General features: G+C 37.3%; 1 protein-coding gene across 3 annotated transcripts in view; it reads right to left on the bottom strand.

The window, feature by feature from the left end:
- TNPO1 (transportin 1) overlaps positions 1–16375 on the bottom strand; it is an 82964-nt gene that overhangs the window by 11930 nt on the left and 54659 nt on the right. For all 3 annotated transcript variants that reach the window (XM_068535489.1, XM_068535491.1, XM_068535490.1), the window contains exons 10-18: positions 14507–14567; positions 13570–13738; positions 8196–8348; positions 7235–7460; positions 4932–5103; positions 3749–3835; positions 2487–2594; positions 2197–2355; positions 2029–2116 (exon numbers count right to left, since the gene is read on the bottom strand). In XM_068535489.1, the coding sequence (XP_068391590.1) occupies positions 2029–2116; positions 2197–2355; positions 2487–2594; positions 3749–3835; positions 4932–5103; positions 7235–7460; positions 8196–8348; positions 13570–13738; positions 14507–14567 (1223 nt within the window). The remainder of the gene's footprint in view (positions 1–2028; positions 2117–2196; positions 2356–2486; positions 2595–3748; positions 3836–4931; positions 5104–7234; positions 7461–8195; positions 8349–13569; positions 13739–14506; positions 14568–16375) is intronic.

The raw sequence follows: 16375 nt of genomic DNA, 5'->3' as shown, positions 1-16375 counted from the left end.
ACAATAGAACTTTCTTCAAAGCTGGTTTTTCACACTCAGAAAATTTTAAATCAATGATTTTGGCTTTTACATTAACTTTTACCCTACTGCTCAGATTGTGGTCTCTAAATATCACTTTCCAGTTAAAAGGAAAAAGGGCTATCAGAGTAATGTCCCACCGCAGGCTAAGGGCAGGAAATGTACGAAACAAGCCTGGACTATTTTTTCATACCAGAAAAGACTCCAGACCCAAGTTGCTAAAGCTCCTGTTGCCAGCGGTAGGACAATTTGAGCATCATGAGTTCATACTGACACTCTAACAAACACAAACTAAACTCTGAAACATAATATCAATACCTGTGGAAGATGCTGGAAATCAATTATTATTTTGAAAACTGGTAAATAAAGAGAAAGAATCAAGTAATTATCCTGCCTCTTCTCCTATATGATTTGTACCTCAGGGCAATAATTTATTGATATGGGAAATGTCTCTATATATGCATTCTCACTACAAAATGAAGAATTAGAATATCATTTTTTAACCCCTAATAAACCAGTCGATCTCACAGTTTCTCAATCTCAGCAACACTGATAATCTGGGTCAGATTATTCTATTGTGGCGAGGGGCTGTCTCATGTGTTGTAGGATGTTTTGCAACATCCTTCGCCTCTACCCACTAGACACCAGTAACACACCCCCAGTGTTAAAATGTCTCCAGACATTGCCAAATTGCTCCAGTTGAGAAACACTAACCTGGAAAATAATCATCATGGTTGGTAACATTAAAAACAGGGAGACAACTAGACACACTGTACCTCCTGAAGAAGGTACGTGATCTATAAAGTCGTAAAATAAAAAAAGAAATGTAATCTTTCATACAAGTTTAAACTCATAAAAACTAAATCAGGTGGCAAATATTTGTAGAACAAGCTTTCCATAAAACAAGAATTCATTACACTTTCATTTAGAGTGGTTAGGCTTAAACTTGATGGTTTACTTTAATACGTCATAAATAATGTTATTATTCAAAGTTCAGAAAGACAGTTATTATTGAAAAGTATAACTGGGAATTGGCTGAAGGTCAAAAGGTACAATCTTCCAGTTCTAAAATAAGTTAGGTTCTGGGGGATGTAGTATATCACATTATAACTATAGTTAACAATACTGTATAGTATATTTGAAAGTTGCTAAGAGAGCAGATCTTAAAAGTTCTCACCCCACACACACACAAAATATTTTAACTATGTGAGGTGATAGATGTTATTAATTAAACACTGTGGTAATCGTTTCCCAATATATACATATATCAAATCATTACGTTGCACACCTTAAACTTATACAATGATATGCCAATTACATCTTAATAAAAACTGGAGGGAGGCTCCCCAAAGCACACTGTATCAAATGAAAAAAAGCAACAGAAAAAACCATTTTAGATCAATGCTTTAAACCAAGATTAAATGATGGGATATAGAAATGAAGGAAAAATAACCAAAACCCCATTTAATCCATGGGTCTGACAGCTATTCAGGTTACATTATTCAAGGAATCCCTTCTTATCTTCACAAAAGGCTAAGACAAATGCTATGCCATTTCAACAGAAACAAATCATTATTTACTTTTAAGAAAGTTGTTTGAAGTTTCCTATAGTACCTGAAAAATTATGCTGGTTTATCATGAGAAAACCTGATTATTATTATTACTGGGTACCTCTACCAAAAAAGAGAGGCTATTCAAGAAGTATCCATGAACTAGCATATAGGACCAAGGATTCACAGGTGGGCATGTCCTTTACTCTAAAGTAATACTTTTCCAACTTCTCTCCAGTCACATGAACGCCTAACGAGCTGCTGAAGTGATGGTGAATTCAAAGAAACAAGGAACAGGGAGGGGTTCCCATCCTGCCTGCTTGAATCAGAGCAGCTCTAACCAGTAAAATGTACACTTATAAATATTGGGATTTCATGGTATTTCAGTTTAATAATGTAAACCACAGCTGATGAAAAATAATGTTAAAAATCACATCACAGCAATAGAAAATATTCATACCTATACAAGGCTTAACATGCTGAAAGCAAGCTTTTGTCAGATCACCTAACAGGGCGAAGGAACTCTGTCGAACCTCTGGCATTTTATCCTGCAAGAAAGAAGAAGAAATTAACCCCAATGTGACACAGAGAACCAGGTTTCAATTCATTTCAATTTAATAAGTCTCACCTGCATGCACTGATACATTAGTGTTAGAATGTTACTTCGGGCTACTAGCTGTTCAATGTTGCCTCCAAGTCCTTCAGCCAGGCCACTGAGTAAATCAAGAGCCACTATCATAAAATCTTTATCTGGAGCCTCATACTGATCTGGTTGAGCATTGTTCAGCTGAAATTAAGACACAATTTTTTGAAAACTTACTTTGAATCAATTAAAAAGTTTGTATACATTATGCCTATCCTTAGAAAAATGTTTATGATATGGCAAGAAGGGAGAGATATAAAAATTTTTAAAAATACCATTGCTTGTGCAAGAGTCTTCTGTACTAGGTTTACACAACGCTGATACACAGGTTCACAGTATGGAAGGAAGCCAGACTGCAGGGCTGTGGCAACTGAAGATAGGCACTAGAAAGGATAACGCAGATGTGTAAAACTTCTAGGTATAATTGCGATTATGATAAATGCTTCAAAGTGTACTCAATAAGATCCCGGTCACTTATGAGCCTGTTCTACTAGTCTATAGCATAGCAGGTTTACCTTTTCAAACCTCTCCTTTGGATGCCATTCATTGCTGTTAAGTTTACTAGCTGGTCAGGGGAGGTTTCCTCAAAAAAATGTAAAGGTTTCTATAATGAACATTATCTTTCAGAAACAGATTTAAGTATTATGTATTCCTATTTTTTCCTCAAATGTAAGAGAGACATTTATTTATCCTCCCATTCTGGTCAATACTGTGGGTGGACTTTACTGGGCACATTCTGAGCCCCTGCCTGGAAGTAAATATATCTAGTCATAATAATTCTTCTTGTTTTGTCGGGCCCAGGATTAGCCATTGCTCTGTCACAGAAGTTTTTACTTTGCTGGTTAGGGACAATCCATGGCAGAAGTGGTGACCCCTGAATGATAGGGGGAACAAGAATGACTGAACTGGCTCTACCAATATCAATTCGTCTAGGTTTAAGCTACCACATTTGAGAATGTATTCAGTTATTTAAAGAGCATATACATTTTTTTTTGGTTAAAAAAAGCATTTAAGTACACAAGAAAACAAAACTTCAAACTAGATAGAAAAGGTATAAAGTGAAGTCCCTCCCATCAGAGTCCCAATGCTACTTCACATATATATGAGTATATGTATGTATAAACAACAGATAATATATAAAAGAATTTACATCAATTATGACATGGCTATATATCCATATAAAGAAATAGTTAAATAGAGATGGACATATATATGCTGATATGGAAAGATCTCCAAGATAATTTACTATCAATTAAGTAGAGCAGGCTAGAAAACATACAATTCAATCCATTGCCTACTTAAAAAAAAAAAAGCATAACACATCCATTACACTTTTTCTGTTTCACAGTATTTCTGTGAAAACAGAAAATTTTAGATGTACCATAATTAAAGTTACGGGAAGTTACATATTTATTCAGCATTTTAACAGAAATGGTTCAGAATGTAAATTAACACTTACCACATATACCCATTTTAGATTTGAACATGTTTTTTTTGATGAAACACAGATTAACTAAATGTTACCAGCTTAGCATACCTCAAGTAAAGGGAAGAGATCTTTATCTTCATCCTTTAACATGTTCCATTTCTGGATCAGTGGAGGCATTAGCATCTGAATATATTCCTAATTACAACGATGAAAAACACATAAAGCTCCACTACCATATGTAAACTAGTCCATTTTGAGTCTATGAAAATTAAAATCCATTTACAGTAATTGTGTAAAATTATTACTGAAAGAATTTTAAGACTCATTCTTTGACTGAATTTTTTTTTAGTCCTGGGGCCTGTGACATGTAATGACTCCTGCTGTGCAGTAGGTTATAAATGACAGGTAAACTTATTAAGGACATTTGCAGAAAAAAATTCATAATCATTTAAATGTTCTTACTAAAACGGAAGAATTCACGCAACCAAGTCAATAAACATAGTAATCATGTAAACAGGAGCACAGATTCTAAATGGTCTAATCTAAGATATTAGGAATCCCCCCACCAAACAAAACCAAAACAACCAACATCAAAGCAAACCCACAAACAAGTGCACTGCACCAAGTTTTAAGTATAACTTATAAACACAGACAATTTCTTATGATGTTTCAGAGAGTAATCATAAACATGAAATCTATTCTTCAGCAGGGAATTTCGAGCTATATTAAAATTCTAATATTACTTAAATCCTATTTAAACAAATTAAATTCCACCCATCTCTTCAATTCTTAATACTACTAGAGACAGAGTCTGGCTTCCTAGCCACACTTCTGTACCACTATTTAGCATTTTAATCTATTACCCTGATTTTTAACTATTTTACCTTAGTGTATTCCTCATACTTGTAAGTTCCAGTGAGAAAACACAGATGTTTAGATGTGGTACTCTAAAGCTAGTGTTTATTAAGTGAGACACAAACTACTTGGAATTAAGTAAAAGCTGAAATCCAGAGTATAAAACCTTTATCCTCTTTCCTTTAGTCACTCTAAAAAGTGTTGGTGCATTCATGTGATATGCTCCTGTAATCTTCACACCCTGCACATATTTTTTTCAAATACTACTTAAAAGGTGAATACACTTGCTGTCTTTTTCAGCTCTACATTCTTAAAGCAGCAAACACTAAGTGTTCACATCTCCCCAAACACGTTAATTTTCAAATATGTTAACCTATTGATTGTAACTATGCTTTATATTTAATTTTTTCCTTAACAGTTCATCATAGGTACTTACAGGTTTGTTTAAGTGATGTCCTACTGAATCTGCTAATGTTCCTATGGCATCATAAAGAATGAGCAGGTTTTTATGCTGGTATTTACTAAATGCAAAGACCAAGGTATCAAGTATATAAGCAAGGTAAGGAACAAGTTCTGTACAAGCCTCCTCTTCCAGGGTAGCAAAGGCACTATAATTTAAAAAGAGAGATCACTGTTGTAGAAAAGAAACAGTTTACAATAGAGACAGGAATCTAAGTCTACAGTTTATAGAATACCTATTACACTTTACATGCATATCTCCTTACCGTACCACACCAGATGCTTATTTTTAACCATTTCTTTCCCATTCCTTATGCTGTCACTTACGGGCATGTGCTTAACTACAATGGTAAAATCTAAAACTATTGTTGGTTCATTCAACAATTTATTTGGTGTTTACCATTTATTTAGTGACTGAGTGCTGGGAACATAGCAATGAACAAAACAATGTCCCCATTCTCGGGGGGTTTACATTCTAGTGATGTTCCAGATTAATGAAATCAGAATTGACACTGTTAAATGATAGAAACATTTTTTAACACTTAGGATGTTTGAGATGTATGAGAACATAGCAGTATGATGATCTCTCAAATGTTTCTCTTAGTGGGAGGGGGAAATGGGGTGCTGGAGGTCAAAGGGCACAAATTTTCAGTTATAAGAATAAATTCTAAGTGGCGGGGTTGGTGGGGGTAGTGGGATGAATTGGGAGATTGGGATTGACATATACACACTAATATGTATAAAATAGATAACTAATAAGAACCTGCTGTATAAAAAAAAAAAAATCAAAAAAAAAAAGAAAAAAAGGAATAAATTCTAAGGATCTAATGTACAGTATGGTGACTATAGTTAACATAGCACTGTATACCTGAAAGTTGCTGAGTAGATCTTAAGCATTCTCACAGAAAAAAGAGTTACCCATGTTAACTATAGGATTTTGATCTTGGTAACTGTTCTACCATGCTTATGTATATCAAAATCAACATGTGGTACACATTAAGTATATGCAATTATTTTTGTCAATTATTCCTCAGTAAAGTTTAAAAAGTTTTCTCTAGGCACCACACTATACATTAGAATGCACAGTGCATTTGTTATTATAAATTTGTTTATATGCAGCTTATTTTTTAGGACAAATATACAAGAAACGAACAAACTCTAGGGCCTCAGGGCAATTACTTCAATTTATACCTAAATGTGTCTCGACTTTAAGGTGTATCTGGCCCTTCGTTTGTAAAATTAAGGTTATTTTCTTCTGTTCTAGCCAGGTAGGAATTTCCTAAAATGATAGGCTTAAGCCATTTGTTAATTGAAGTCTTATTCATTAACATTGAGCTATATCTATTTCCTTCATGGCACTTTCCACAAATTATAATTATATAGTTGTTCAGTATGCCCTACTAGCCTGTAAATTTTAAGACGCAGAGACTGTAAGCTCGGCATTTAATATATGCCTAACAATTAGTAGGGAACTAAAAAAATCCTTGCTGAATGAATAATCTACAGGAAACCAAGCATAATCGGTATCCTCCCCCGGCTTGAAAAAATATTGAGTGCTGTTAATCACCAAAGCTCCCTTGTTTAACTTTCTTTCACATCATTACGAATTAGGACTCTTCCAGACATTTTTGCTTCAGATCTGGTAAAGTCCAGCTACACTGAAATTTACTTTCCTCTCTTTCAACAGCTATTTCTTCTTATTAACAAAGTCAACAGTAAAAGCAATTCTATTTGAAAAATTAAGAACTATAAACATTAAGTGGCAAGCCTTTTTAGAACATGAAGGTTTGCTCCAGAAAACAGAAATGCTGGTAGTAATGAAACTAACTGCTGATCTGATGTAAAAACAGAGGCAGCCCCAAATGCAACTGACAGAGTTGCTACTGGAGTTGAATCACTATGTGGCAACTTAGTTATCGTAGTTGACCTGTCGACTAATAATGTCACTCTGCTCAAACTTTTTTACTCCTTCAAGAGTAGGACCCTTGCCACTTCCACTCCAGATATCTGTGTGGGAATTAGGGTGAAAGATAATGCTACTGTTAAAGCCACTAAGAAAAAAAAAACGTGAAGAAACAGCAAATATGGATGTCTAGGTAGAGTCTCATTTGGATTTATAAAACCATCAGGTTTTATAAATCAGGTTGAAAGATACAGATAACAAAAACCCCATTAGTGGTTTAATATCAACATTTCAACACAAGTTTGAAAATTAAGTTTCTCCCTGAAATACTCACACTCCCTTCTCCCACAATGAACATTTTGTTATGAATGTCTCACCTGCAGGCAGCTTCTTGTACTCTCTTGTTGCTATCCAGGATACGCTTTAGCAGTTCTGTCATTAATGGCTTCAGGTACGTGTCTGGGGGCTGGCTGACTACCCAGTGTGCATAGCGGCTAAGAGTCCAGCACGTTATGGAACGCACAAGAGCCTTTTTATCAGAGAGGCACTGAATAAGGTGAGGAATGAGCTCAGGTAGGTATGGAATCATGCCCTGCATGCAACCTAGGAAAAAAACCCACAGAACTATTTCAGGAAGTGCTGAAATTTGGTTAAAACAAAATTATTTCAGTTGAATACTAAACTGATACGTGCATCCATGAAACACATTCAGATCATCTCCATTCCAATAAATATATTGCACTAATCTGTTCCAAAATTATTTTAAAGAAATAACTGAAATGAGCGCTAACTGCTCTTTAAGTATCTTTCAGTAGGGTTAGGAAAGCACATTTTACTTCTGCTACAGAAATTATGGCTTTCAAAAATGCCTGTAAAATGCTTCAATTTCTTGTAGATAGATGTTTACAGCTAGGACAGAATAATAATCCTTTATAGAGGATGATGACACTTGACTTATGTTTCTTACACTTACCTATGGAAGTTATTTTTCTAGCAACAGGGATGCTTCTGACATCAGAATCCTCTCATTCTGTTCTCTTTATTATAACAAAGGCATTTTCAAAATATCTGGCTGGGGTTATAAGTAAGTCTACGGTTGTTTAATAATAATTAATTAGCTCAAAGTAAAAACTTATCCTAAGATGGCTTTTAGACTCAAATATCGTTTTTTAAGGTTAATGTGGATCATAGTCTTATCTACCTCAATAGTCTTATTAGCAACACAAGACAACAAAGTACGTGAACAGTTTCTGCTTACAGAGTAACAAGTCCTTAAAGTAGCCTAGTCACATTAGCACCTATTGAGGACTTTACAGTTCAAGTTTGATTTAGACTTACCTTCAGCAATGGCTCCTAAAACCAAGATGCCTGATTCTTTAACAACCCATTCATGATGAAAAAGTAATTCTTTCAAAAGGGGCAAAATATGTGGCAAAAGCTCATCACGATACACATTTGCAAGAACATCTAGGGCAGCCGCAGAACATTTTCCTATGGAAATATTTAATTCAAAGACATTACATTAACTTCCATTATCATTTCGTTATATATCTATAAATCTATCTGTATCTATATACAGATAAAATCTGTTGTATGTACAACACTTTATTTTTACCTCTACAAATTTTTAAAGGATTCAATTAAATAGGATGTAGTCTGTCACAGGAAAAAAAATTCTATTGACAAGAATACTTTATGACCAAGAATTAGCGAACTAATTATGAAGATATTTTATCCTGTATATGACTGCCTTTTTTTTTTTTAAATAAAGCTGTTACATTGGCCAGAAATAACACCTTACTCATCAAAAGGGTCTTACTTATACTGTATGTAGATCCATTCATATGAATATTATACTGCCAGGAAACAGAATGAAATATTTAGGTACTGACACAGGATGAGTTGCATGATATATGGAAAAAAATCAGCAGAGTACATATGATCTGATTTCACTTCTGGAAAATCAGCCTCCCCTGCTAGAAAGAAGACACAGGCATACCTCAGATATTGCAGGTTCAGTTCTAGACCACCACAACAAAGTGAGTCAATTGAACTTTTTGGTTTCCTAGTGCATGTAAAAGTTATGTTCACACTATGCTGTAGTCTACTGAAGTGTGTAATAGCTTTATGTCTATAAACCATGTACATACCTTAACTAAAATATACTTTATAGCTAAAAAATGCTAAGCATTATCTGAGCCTTCAAAAAGCTGTAATCTTTCTGTGGAGGGTCTGGCCTTGATGGTGGTGGTTGCTGAAGGCTGGGGTAGCGGCTATAAGCAATTTCCTAAATAAGACGACAGTGAAGTTCGCTGCATCGACTGACTCTTCCTCTCATGAACGATTTCTCTGTAGCACGCAGTGCTGTTTGATAGCATTTTACGCAGTAGAACTTCTTTCAAAATTGGAATCAATCCTCTCAAACACTCCTGCTGCTTCATCAACCAACACTGTCATATTCTAAATCCTCAGTTGTCATTTCAACAATCTTCACAGCATCTTCAACCAGGAGCAGATTCCATCTCAAGAAAAAGCAGTTTCTTTGCTCACCCGTAAGAAGCAATTCCTCATCCATTAAAGTTTTCTCATGAGATGCAGCAATGCAGTCACATCTTCCGGCTCCACTTCTAGTTCTTTTGCTATTTCCACAACATCTGCAGTTACCTTCTCCACTGAAGTCTTAAACCCCTAAAGAAGAATCAACTTCTTCCAAACTCCTGCTAATGTAATACTGATATTTTGATCTCTTTCCGTGAATCACAAATTTTTTTTTTTTTTAATTTTCATTTATTTTATTTATGGCTGTGTTGGGTCTTCGTTTCTGTGCGAGGGCTTTCTCTAGTTGTGGCAAGCGGGGGCCACTCTTCATCGCGGTGCGCGGGCCTCTATCGCGGCCTCTCTTGTTTAGGAGCACAGGCTCCAGATGCGCAGGCTCAGTAATTGTGGCTCACGGGCCCAGCTGCTCCGCGGCATGTGGGATCTTCCCGGACCAGGGCTCGAACCCGTGTCCCCTGCGTTGGCAGGCAGATTCTCGACCACTGCGCCACCAGGGAAGCCCCCACAAATGTTTTTAATGGCATCTAGAATGGTGAATCCTTTCCAGAAGGTTTTCAAGTTACTCAGCCCAGATCCTTCAGAGGAATCACTACCTATGGCAACTATATCCTTACAAAGTGTGTTTCTTAAATAATAAGACTTGAAAGTTGAAATTACTCCTTGTTCCATGGACTGCAGAATCGATGCTGTGTTAGCAGATGTGAAAAAAACATGAACCTCATTGTACATCTCCACCTGAGCTCTTGGGCGGCCAGGTACTTTGTCGATGAGCAATAATATTTTTAAAGAAATCATTTTTTCTGAGCAGTAGGTGTCAAGAGCAGGCTTAAAATATGCAGTAAACCTTGTCATAAACATATGTGCTATCATCTAGGCTTTCTTGTTCCATTTATAGAGCACAGAGTAGATTCAGTATAATTCTCAAGGACTCTAGGATTTTCGGGATGGTAGATGAGCACTGGCTTCAACTTAAAAGTCACCAGCTGCATCAGCCCCTAACAAGAATCAGCCTGCCCTTTGAAGCCAGGCACTGACTTCTACTCTCTAGCTATGAAAGTCTTAGATGGCATCTTCTTCCAACAGAAGGCTCTTTTGTCTACATTGAAAATCTGTTGTTTTGTGCAGCCACCTTCATTAATTATCTTAGTCAGATCTTCTAGATAACTTGCTGCAGCTTCTACATCAGCATTTGCTGTTTCACCCTGCATTTTTATGTTATGGCGATATAAAGACTTTCTTCCTTAAACCTCAAGAACCAACCTCTTCTTCTGCAGCTTCCTCGCCTCTCTCAGCTGTCACAGAATTGAAGAGAGTTAGGGCTTTGCTCTGGACGAGGTTTGGCTTAAGGGAATGTTGTGGCTGGTTAACCACAAAAACTTTCTCCTTATCAGCATTCAAGCTGTTTTGTTTTCTTATCATTTGTGTGTTCACTGGAGTGGCACTTTTAATTTCCTTCAAGAACTTTTCTTTTGCTCACAACTTGGCTAACTGGCACAAGAGGCCTGGCTTCCGGCCTACTGCAGTTTCTACATGCCTTCCTCACTAAGCTTAATCATTTCTTTTAATTAATTCGTTGATTATTTTTTTGGCTGCGTTGGATCTTCGTTGCTGCACGGGCTTTCTCTAGTTGCGGCGAGCAGGGGCTACTTCATTGTGGTGCGCAGGCTTCTCATCGTGGTGGCTTCTCTTGTTGCGGAGCGCGGGCTCTAGGTGCACGGGCTTCAGGAGCCACAGTTCGCGGGCTCTAGAGCGTGGGCTCTGTAGTTGTGGCGCACGGGCTTAGTTGCTCCGCGGCATGTGGGATCTTCCCAGACCAGGGCTCGAACCCGTGTCCCCTGCATTGGCAGGCGGATTCTTAACCACTGCGCCACCAGGGAAGTCCCAGCTTAATCATTTCTAACCCTTGATTTAAAGAGAGAGACATGGGGCGTTGTGTCTCAGAGAACAGGGACACTCAAGGAGAGGGAGAGAGATGGCGAACGGCTTGTGGGTGGACCAGTCAGAACACACACAACATTTACTAATTAGTAAGTTTGCCGTCTTATATGAGCATGGTTCACGCAGCCCCAAAACAATTACAACAGTAACATCAAAGATCACTCATCACAGATTGCCCTAACAAATATAATAACAAAAAAGCTTGCAATATTCCAAGAATTACCAAAATGTGACAGCGTCACAAAGTGAGTAAATGCTGTTGGAAAAATGGCGCCAACAGACTTGATCAGTGCAGCGTTGCTATGAACCTTCACTTTATAAAAAATGCAGTTATCTATGAAGTGCAAGAAAGCGAAGCGAAACAACAGGAGGTAAGCCCGTACACTCGTTTTTCTTTATCTGCACAGAAAAATTTCTGGAAGAACATAAAGATGGGTGGGATGTGAAAAGGAAGTATTCCCCCCCCCCAATTCAACACACATTATTACTTTTGCAGTTATCTACATTAAATCTTAATGCATGCTCCCCACCAACCTTAAAGTAGGGATACACTGGGAGGTAATTCTGTGGTAGTAATGAAGACCTTGGGTTCTCTTGTGTGAGATTTGGGTTCCAAAACTACATGTGCCATCAGTACTAGCTAAGCTAACCTTGGGAAGTTTCTCTTTTTGCAGTATCTTTACCTACCCAAGGCTGTTGGAAAGATTAAATGTGACAGGCATACAAAGTCCTTGGCCTAGGGCTGGGCACGTTAGTCACTCTAATGAACCGTTAGTTATAGGAAACTAAATGGGCAGTAATCAGCATTATTCCAAATAATTTACACAGTTCAGGCTGATGATTCATGTCCTTAATTGCTCTATCAGTTAGTTACTAGAAATCTCAACCCTCTGAATCACAGCGTGGTTCTTAACTGGGGGTGATTTTGTGTCCCAAGGAACATTTGGCAATGTCTCGAGACACTGCTGGTTGTCACAATTTTGTGTGTGTTCTTCTCCCCCCACCTCCTGCACTACTGCCATTTACTGGGCAGGGATCAGGGCTGCTGCTCAAAATCCTATAATGGAAAGGATGACCCCACAACAAAGAAGTACACGGCCCAAAACGTGAAATGTGCTGTGAACTAGAGCAGGAAGATTTAAAAACCAGCATGCAAGCAAAAGCAAAACATAGGTGTCTAGATTCTCCCCAGAGTTATCTAATTAGTATGTGGCCCAGAATGCAGGCTTAACATATGACGTGGATTTGCAGGTAAGGTTGAAAACCAAGATTTTAAAAAGCATATTTGTAAGTCTGAATATGACAAAAGCAATTTATATCATTTTGGAAATCTGCATGATAATCAACCAATTTTCATGCAAATTATCACAGAAAAAAATAAGTTTATGTTAGGAAAACAGGAAAAGCTGTGGTCAATGTTTCTATTTCACAGTATCAACCAAAATATATACCCCTTTGAGAAATGACAGTGTGAGATAAAGTCTTTTTAAGGAATAAAATGACAAGTAAATGAAGAGCAGAGCCGTCAGGAAAATACAAAAACAAACCCACAATAAGATTATCACTTCACAACCAGAATGGCTGTAACAGAAAAAGACACCCAAAAAGGCAGGCATGTGGAGAACCTGGAGCCCTAAGACACTGCTGGGGGGAATGTAAATGGTGGAGCCACTTTGAAAAACAGCCTGGTAGTACCTCAAAAGGTTAAACATAAAGTTACCATATGACCCAGTAATCCTACTCCTGGGTATATACCCAAGAGAACTGAAAACTTACGTTTACACATCAAACTTTACACAACTGTTCACAGCATCATTACTCACAATAGCCAAAGGGGGGAAACAAAATGTCCATCAAATGATGAACAGATAAGTCAGTCACAAAGGACCACTTTTTGTATAATTCCATTTGTAGGAAATGTCCAGAACAGTTCCTAGAGACAGAATATAGACTGGTCGTTGCTTAAGGCTGGGGAACTGGAAGAAAATGGGAGTGACTACTAATGGGTACGGGGTTTCTTTTCGGGGTGATAAAAATGTTCCAAAATTTACTGTGGTGATGGTTGCACAACTCTGTGAATACACTAAAAGCCACTCAACTGTATCCTTTTGTATGGTATGTGAATTGTATGATATGAGGGCACTGTATGATATGTGAATTATTTCTCAACAAAACTGTTATCAAAGCTGGCGACTGTGCTTCTCCCTCTCTGACTTACTTAGATTCCAGTCAGAAATTGTATCATCATCATCAATTTCATCGTCATCATCATCTTCCTCTTCAATTCCATCTTCATCATGCTGCTGAGCCACTGTCCTTGATCGATGAAAACGTGGCCTTATGTCCTGTTCACTATCAGGAATTGTTTCATCTTCTTCAACATCACCCTGTATATTTTTTTTAAAGGAAAATTTTGGTTATATTCATTATAAGCTAATATGTATATCAGTAAAAAAATGAGAATATTCAGAGATGGGATTATGCATATTATTCTGAAATACAGTTGACTCTTGAATGATATGGGTTGGAACTGTGCGGGTCCACTAACATGCAGATTTTTTTCCAATAAATGGAGTCTTAACACTACTACATAATGCATGGTTGGCTGAATCTGCAGATATGGAACCATGGACATGGAGGGCCAAATGTAAAGTTATACAGGGATTTTTGACTGCGCTGAAGGTCGATGCTGCTAACATCCCATTTTCAAGGGTCAACTGTATACCTCTTCATTAAGAGCCACTCCCCTGGGCAGAAAATAGTTCTTTGTGAAGGGGAGAATAGGCTATCACGTAACCCATGTTAGATATCAGGCACTTTCAACCACATTATATGGTTTCCCACCAGCTGGTATAATCTAGAGTATCTGAATCAAGATCAGAACATATTTAACATATTTTAAAATAAACTCCAAACAATTTGTATTAACAGGAAATGGATGCGAACTCTATCAGAGTCACCGCCTAGTTAGTTCCAATTAAGCTAGAATCTATTACCACCCAAATTCATTATCTTTGAACTCCGTAGCATATTATATAACAGAAAGCCTATTTACATAGGGCCTACTCTAAATAAATGTTCTGTTAGTCAAATTTAAAGATCTACTAAGTCAATAAAAATAATCCTCCCTATTCATCAGGAAATAGTTTCCTTACCTTAAGTAGGATGATATCTATATCTGAGTACTTCATGCCATTCACTAACACAGGAATCAACCTATAAAGAAATGAATTCATGAAACAAAGATCTAAAGATCTCGAAGTCTTAACAACCTCATGAATACTAATAATACCAATAAAACAATATTGCCTTATAGCTAATATTGCTAATATTGGCCACTGCTAATATTGCCTTACAGCATGTTCTTTGTCTGCCCTTCTCAAATGATGAGTACTCCCAATATGTATCTCAGGCCTTTTAAATACTCATGCATGGGATCTACTGGATGGAATCTTAGTGGGAATAAGATAGCTTATCAAGAGTGCTTAAAAATAAAAATAATTTTTTTTCAATTTTTTCCCTAAGAATGTATCCCAAATATATGAACGAACATTCCCAATTTTTAAAGACCGATGTTCCCTGATGCAAGAACAAGAACAATGGAAACAATCTAAATGTCCATCATTAAGGGCTTGGTTAAAAATAAATTACAGTTGGGAATTCCCTGGCAGTCCAGCAGTTACAACTCTGCGCTTTCACTGCTAGGGCCCAGTGTTCAATCCCTGGTCTGGGAACTAAGACCCTGCAAGGATCTTGTTTTTGGATGCAGCACAGACAAAAACAAACAAACAAACAAATTAAGTTGAAAAAACAAAAAGCCCTCTAGGTGTAAAACACATAAAGCACATTTCCATTTAAGATAAAAATGAGATTCCTAGCCACAGCAATCAGAGAAGAAAAAGAAATAAAGGAATCCAAAATGGAAAAGAAGTAAAGCTGTCACTGCAGATGACATGACACTCTACATAGAAAATCCTAAAGATGCTACTAGAAAACTACTAGAGCTCATCAATGAATCTGGGTAAAGTTGCAGGATACAAAATTAATACACAGAAATCTCTTGAATTCCTATACACTAACAATGAAAGATCAGAAAGAGAAATTAAGGAAACAATCCCATTTACCATCGCATCAAAAAGAATAAAATACATAGCAATAAACCTACCTAAGGAGGCAAAAGACCTGTACTCAGAAAACTATAAGATACGGATGAAAGAAATCAAAGATGACACAGACAGATGGAGAGATATACCGTGTTCTTGGATTGGAAGAATCACTAGTGTCAAAATGACTATACTACCCAAAGCAATCTACAGATTCAATGCAATCCCTATCAAATTACCGATAACATTTTTCACAGAACTAGAACAAACACTTTTACAGTTTGTATGGAAACACAAAAGACCCCAAACAGCCAAAGCAATCTTGAGAAAGAAAAATGGAGCTGGAGGAATCACACTCTCTGACTTCAGACTATACTACAAAGCTACAGTAATAAAAACAGCATGGGGCTTCCCTGGTCACTCAGTGGTTGAGAATCTGCCTGCCAATGCAGGGGATACGGGTTCGAGCCCTGGTCTGGGAAGATCCCACATGTCACGGAGCAACTGGGCCCATGAGCCACAATTACTGAGCCTGCGTGTCTGGAGCCTGTGCTCCGCAACAAGAGAGGCCGCGATAGTGAGAGGCCCGCGCACCGCGATGAAGAGTGGCCCCCGCCTGCCACAACTAGAGAAAGCCCTCGCACAGAAACGAAGACCCAACACAGCCATAAATAAATAAATAAAATTTAAAATGGTCCACATCAAAAAATAAAAAACCAAAACAAACAAAAAAAAAAAACAGTATGGTACTAATACAGAAAAATAGATCAACGGAACAGGATAAAAGTCCAGAGATAAAACCACGCACCTATGGTCACCTAATTCATGACAAAGGAGGCAAGAATATACAATGGAGAAAAGATACTCTCTTCAATAAGTGGTGCTGGGAAAACTGGACAGCTACATGTAAAAGACTGAAAT

The sequence above is a fragment of the Eschrichtius robustus genome, chromosome 2, assembly GCF_028021215.1.
Source record: "Eschrichtius robustus isolate mEscRob2 chromosome 2, mEscRob2.pri, whole genome shotgun sequence".
NCBI classification, from domain to species: domain Eukaryota; kingdom Metazoa; phylum Chordata; class Mammalia; order Artiodactyla; family Eschrichtiidae; genus Eschrichtius; species Eschrichtius robustus.
The sequence above is the reverse complement of the archived record's forward strand: the minus strand, read 5'-3'. Positions and strand labels throughout refer to the sequence as shown.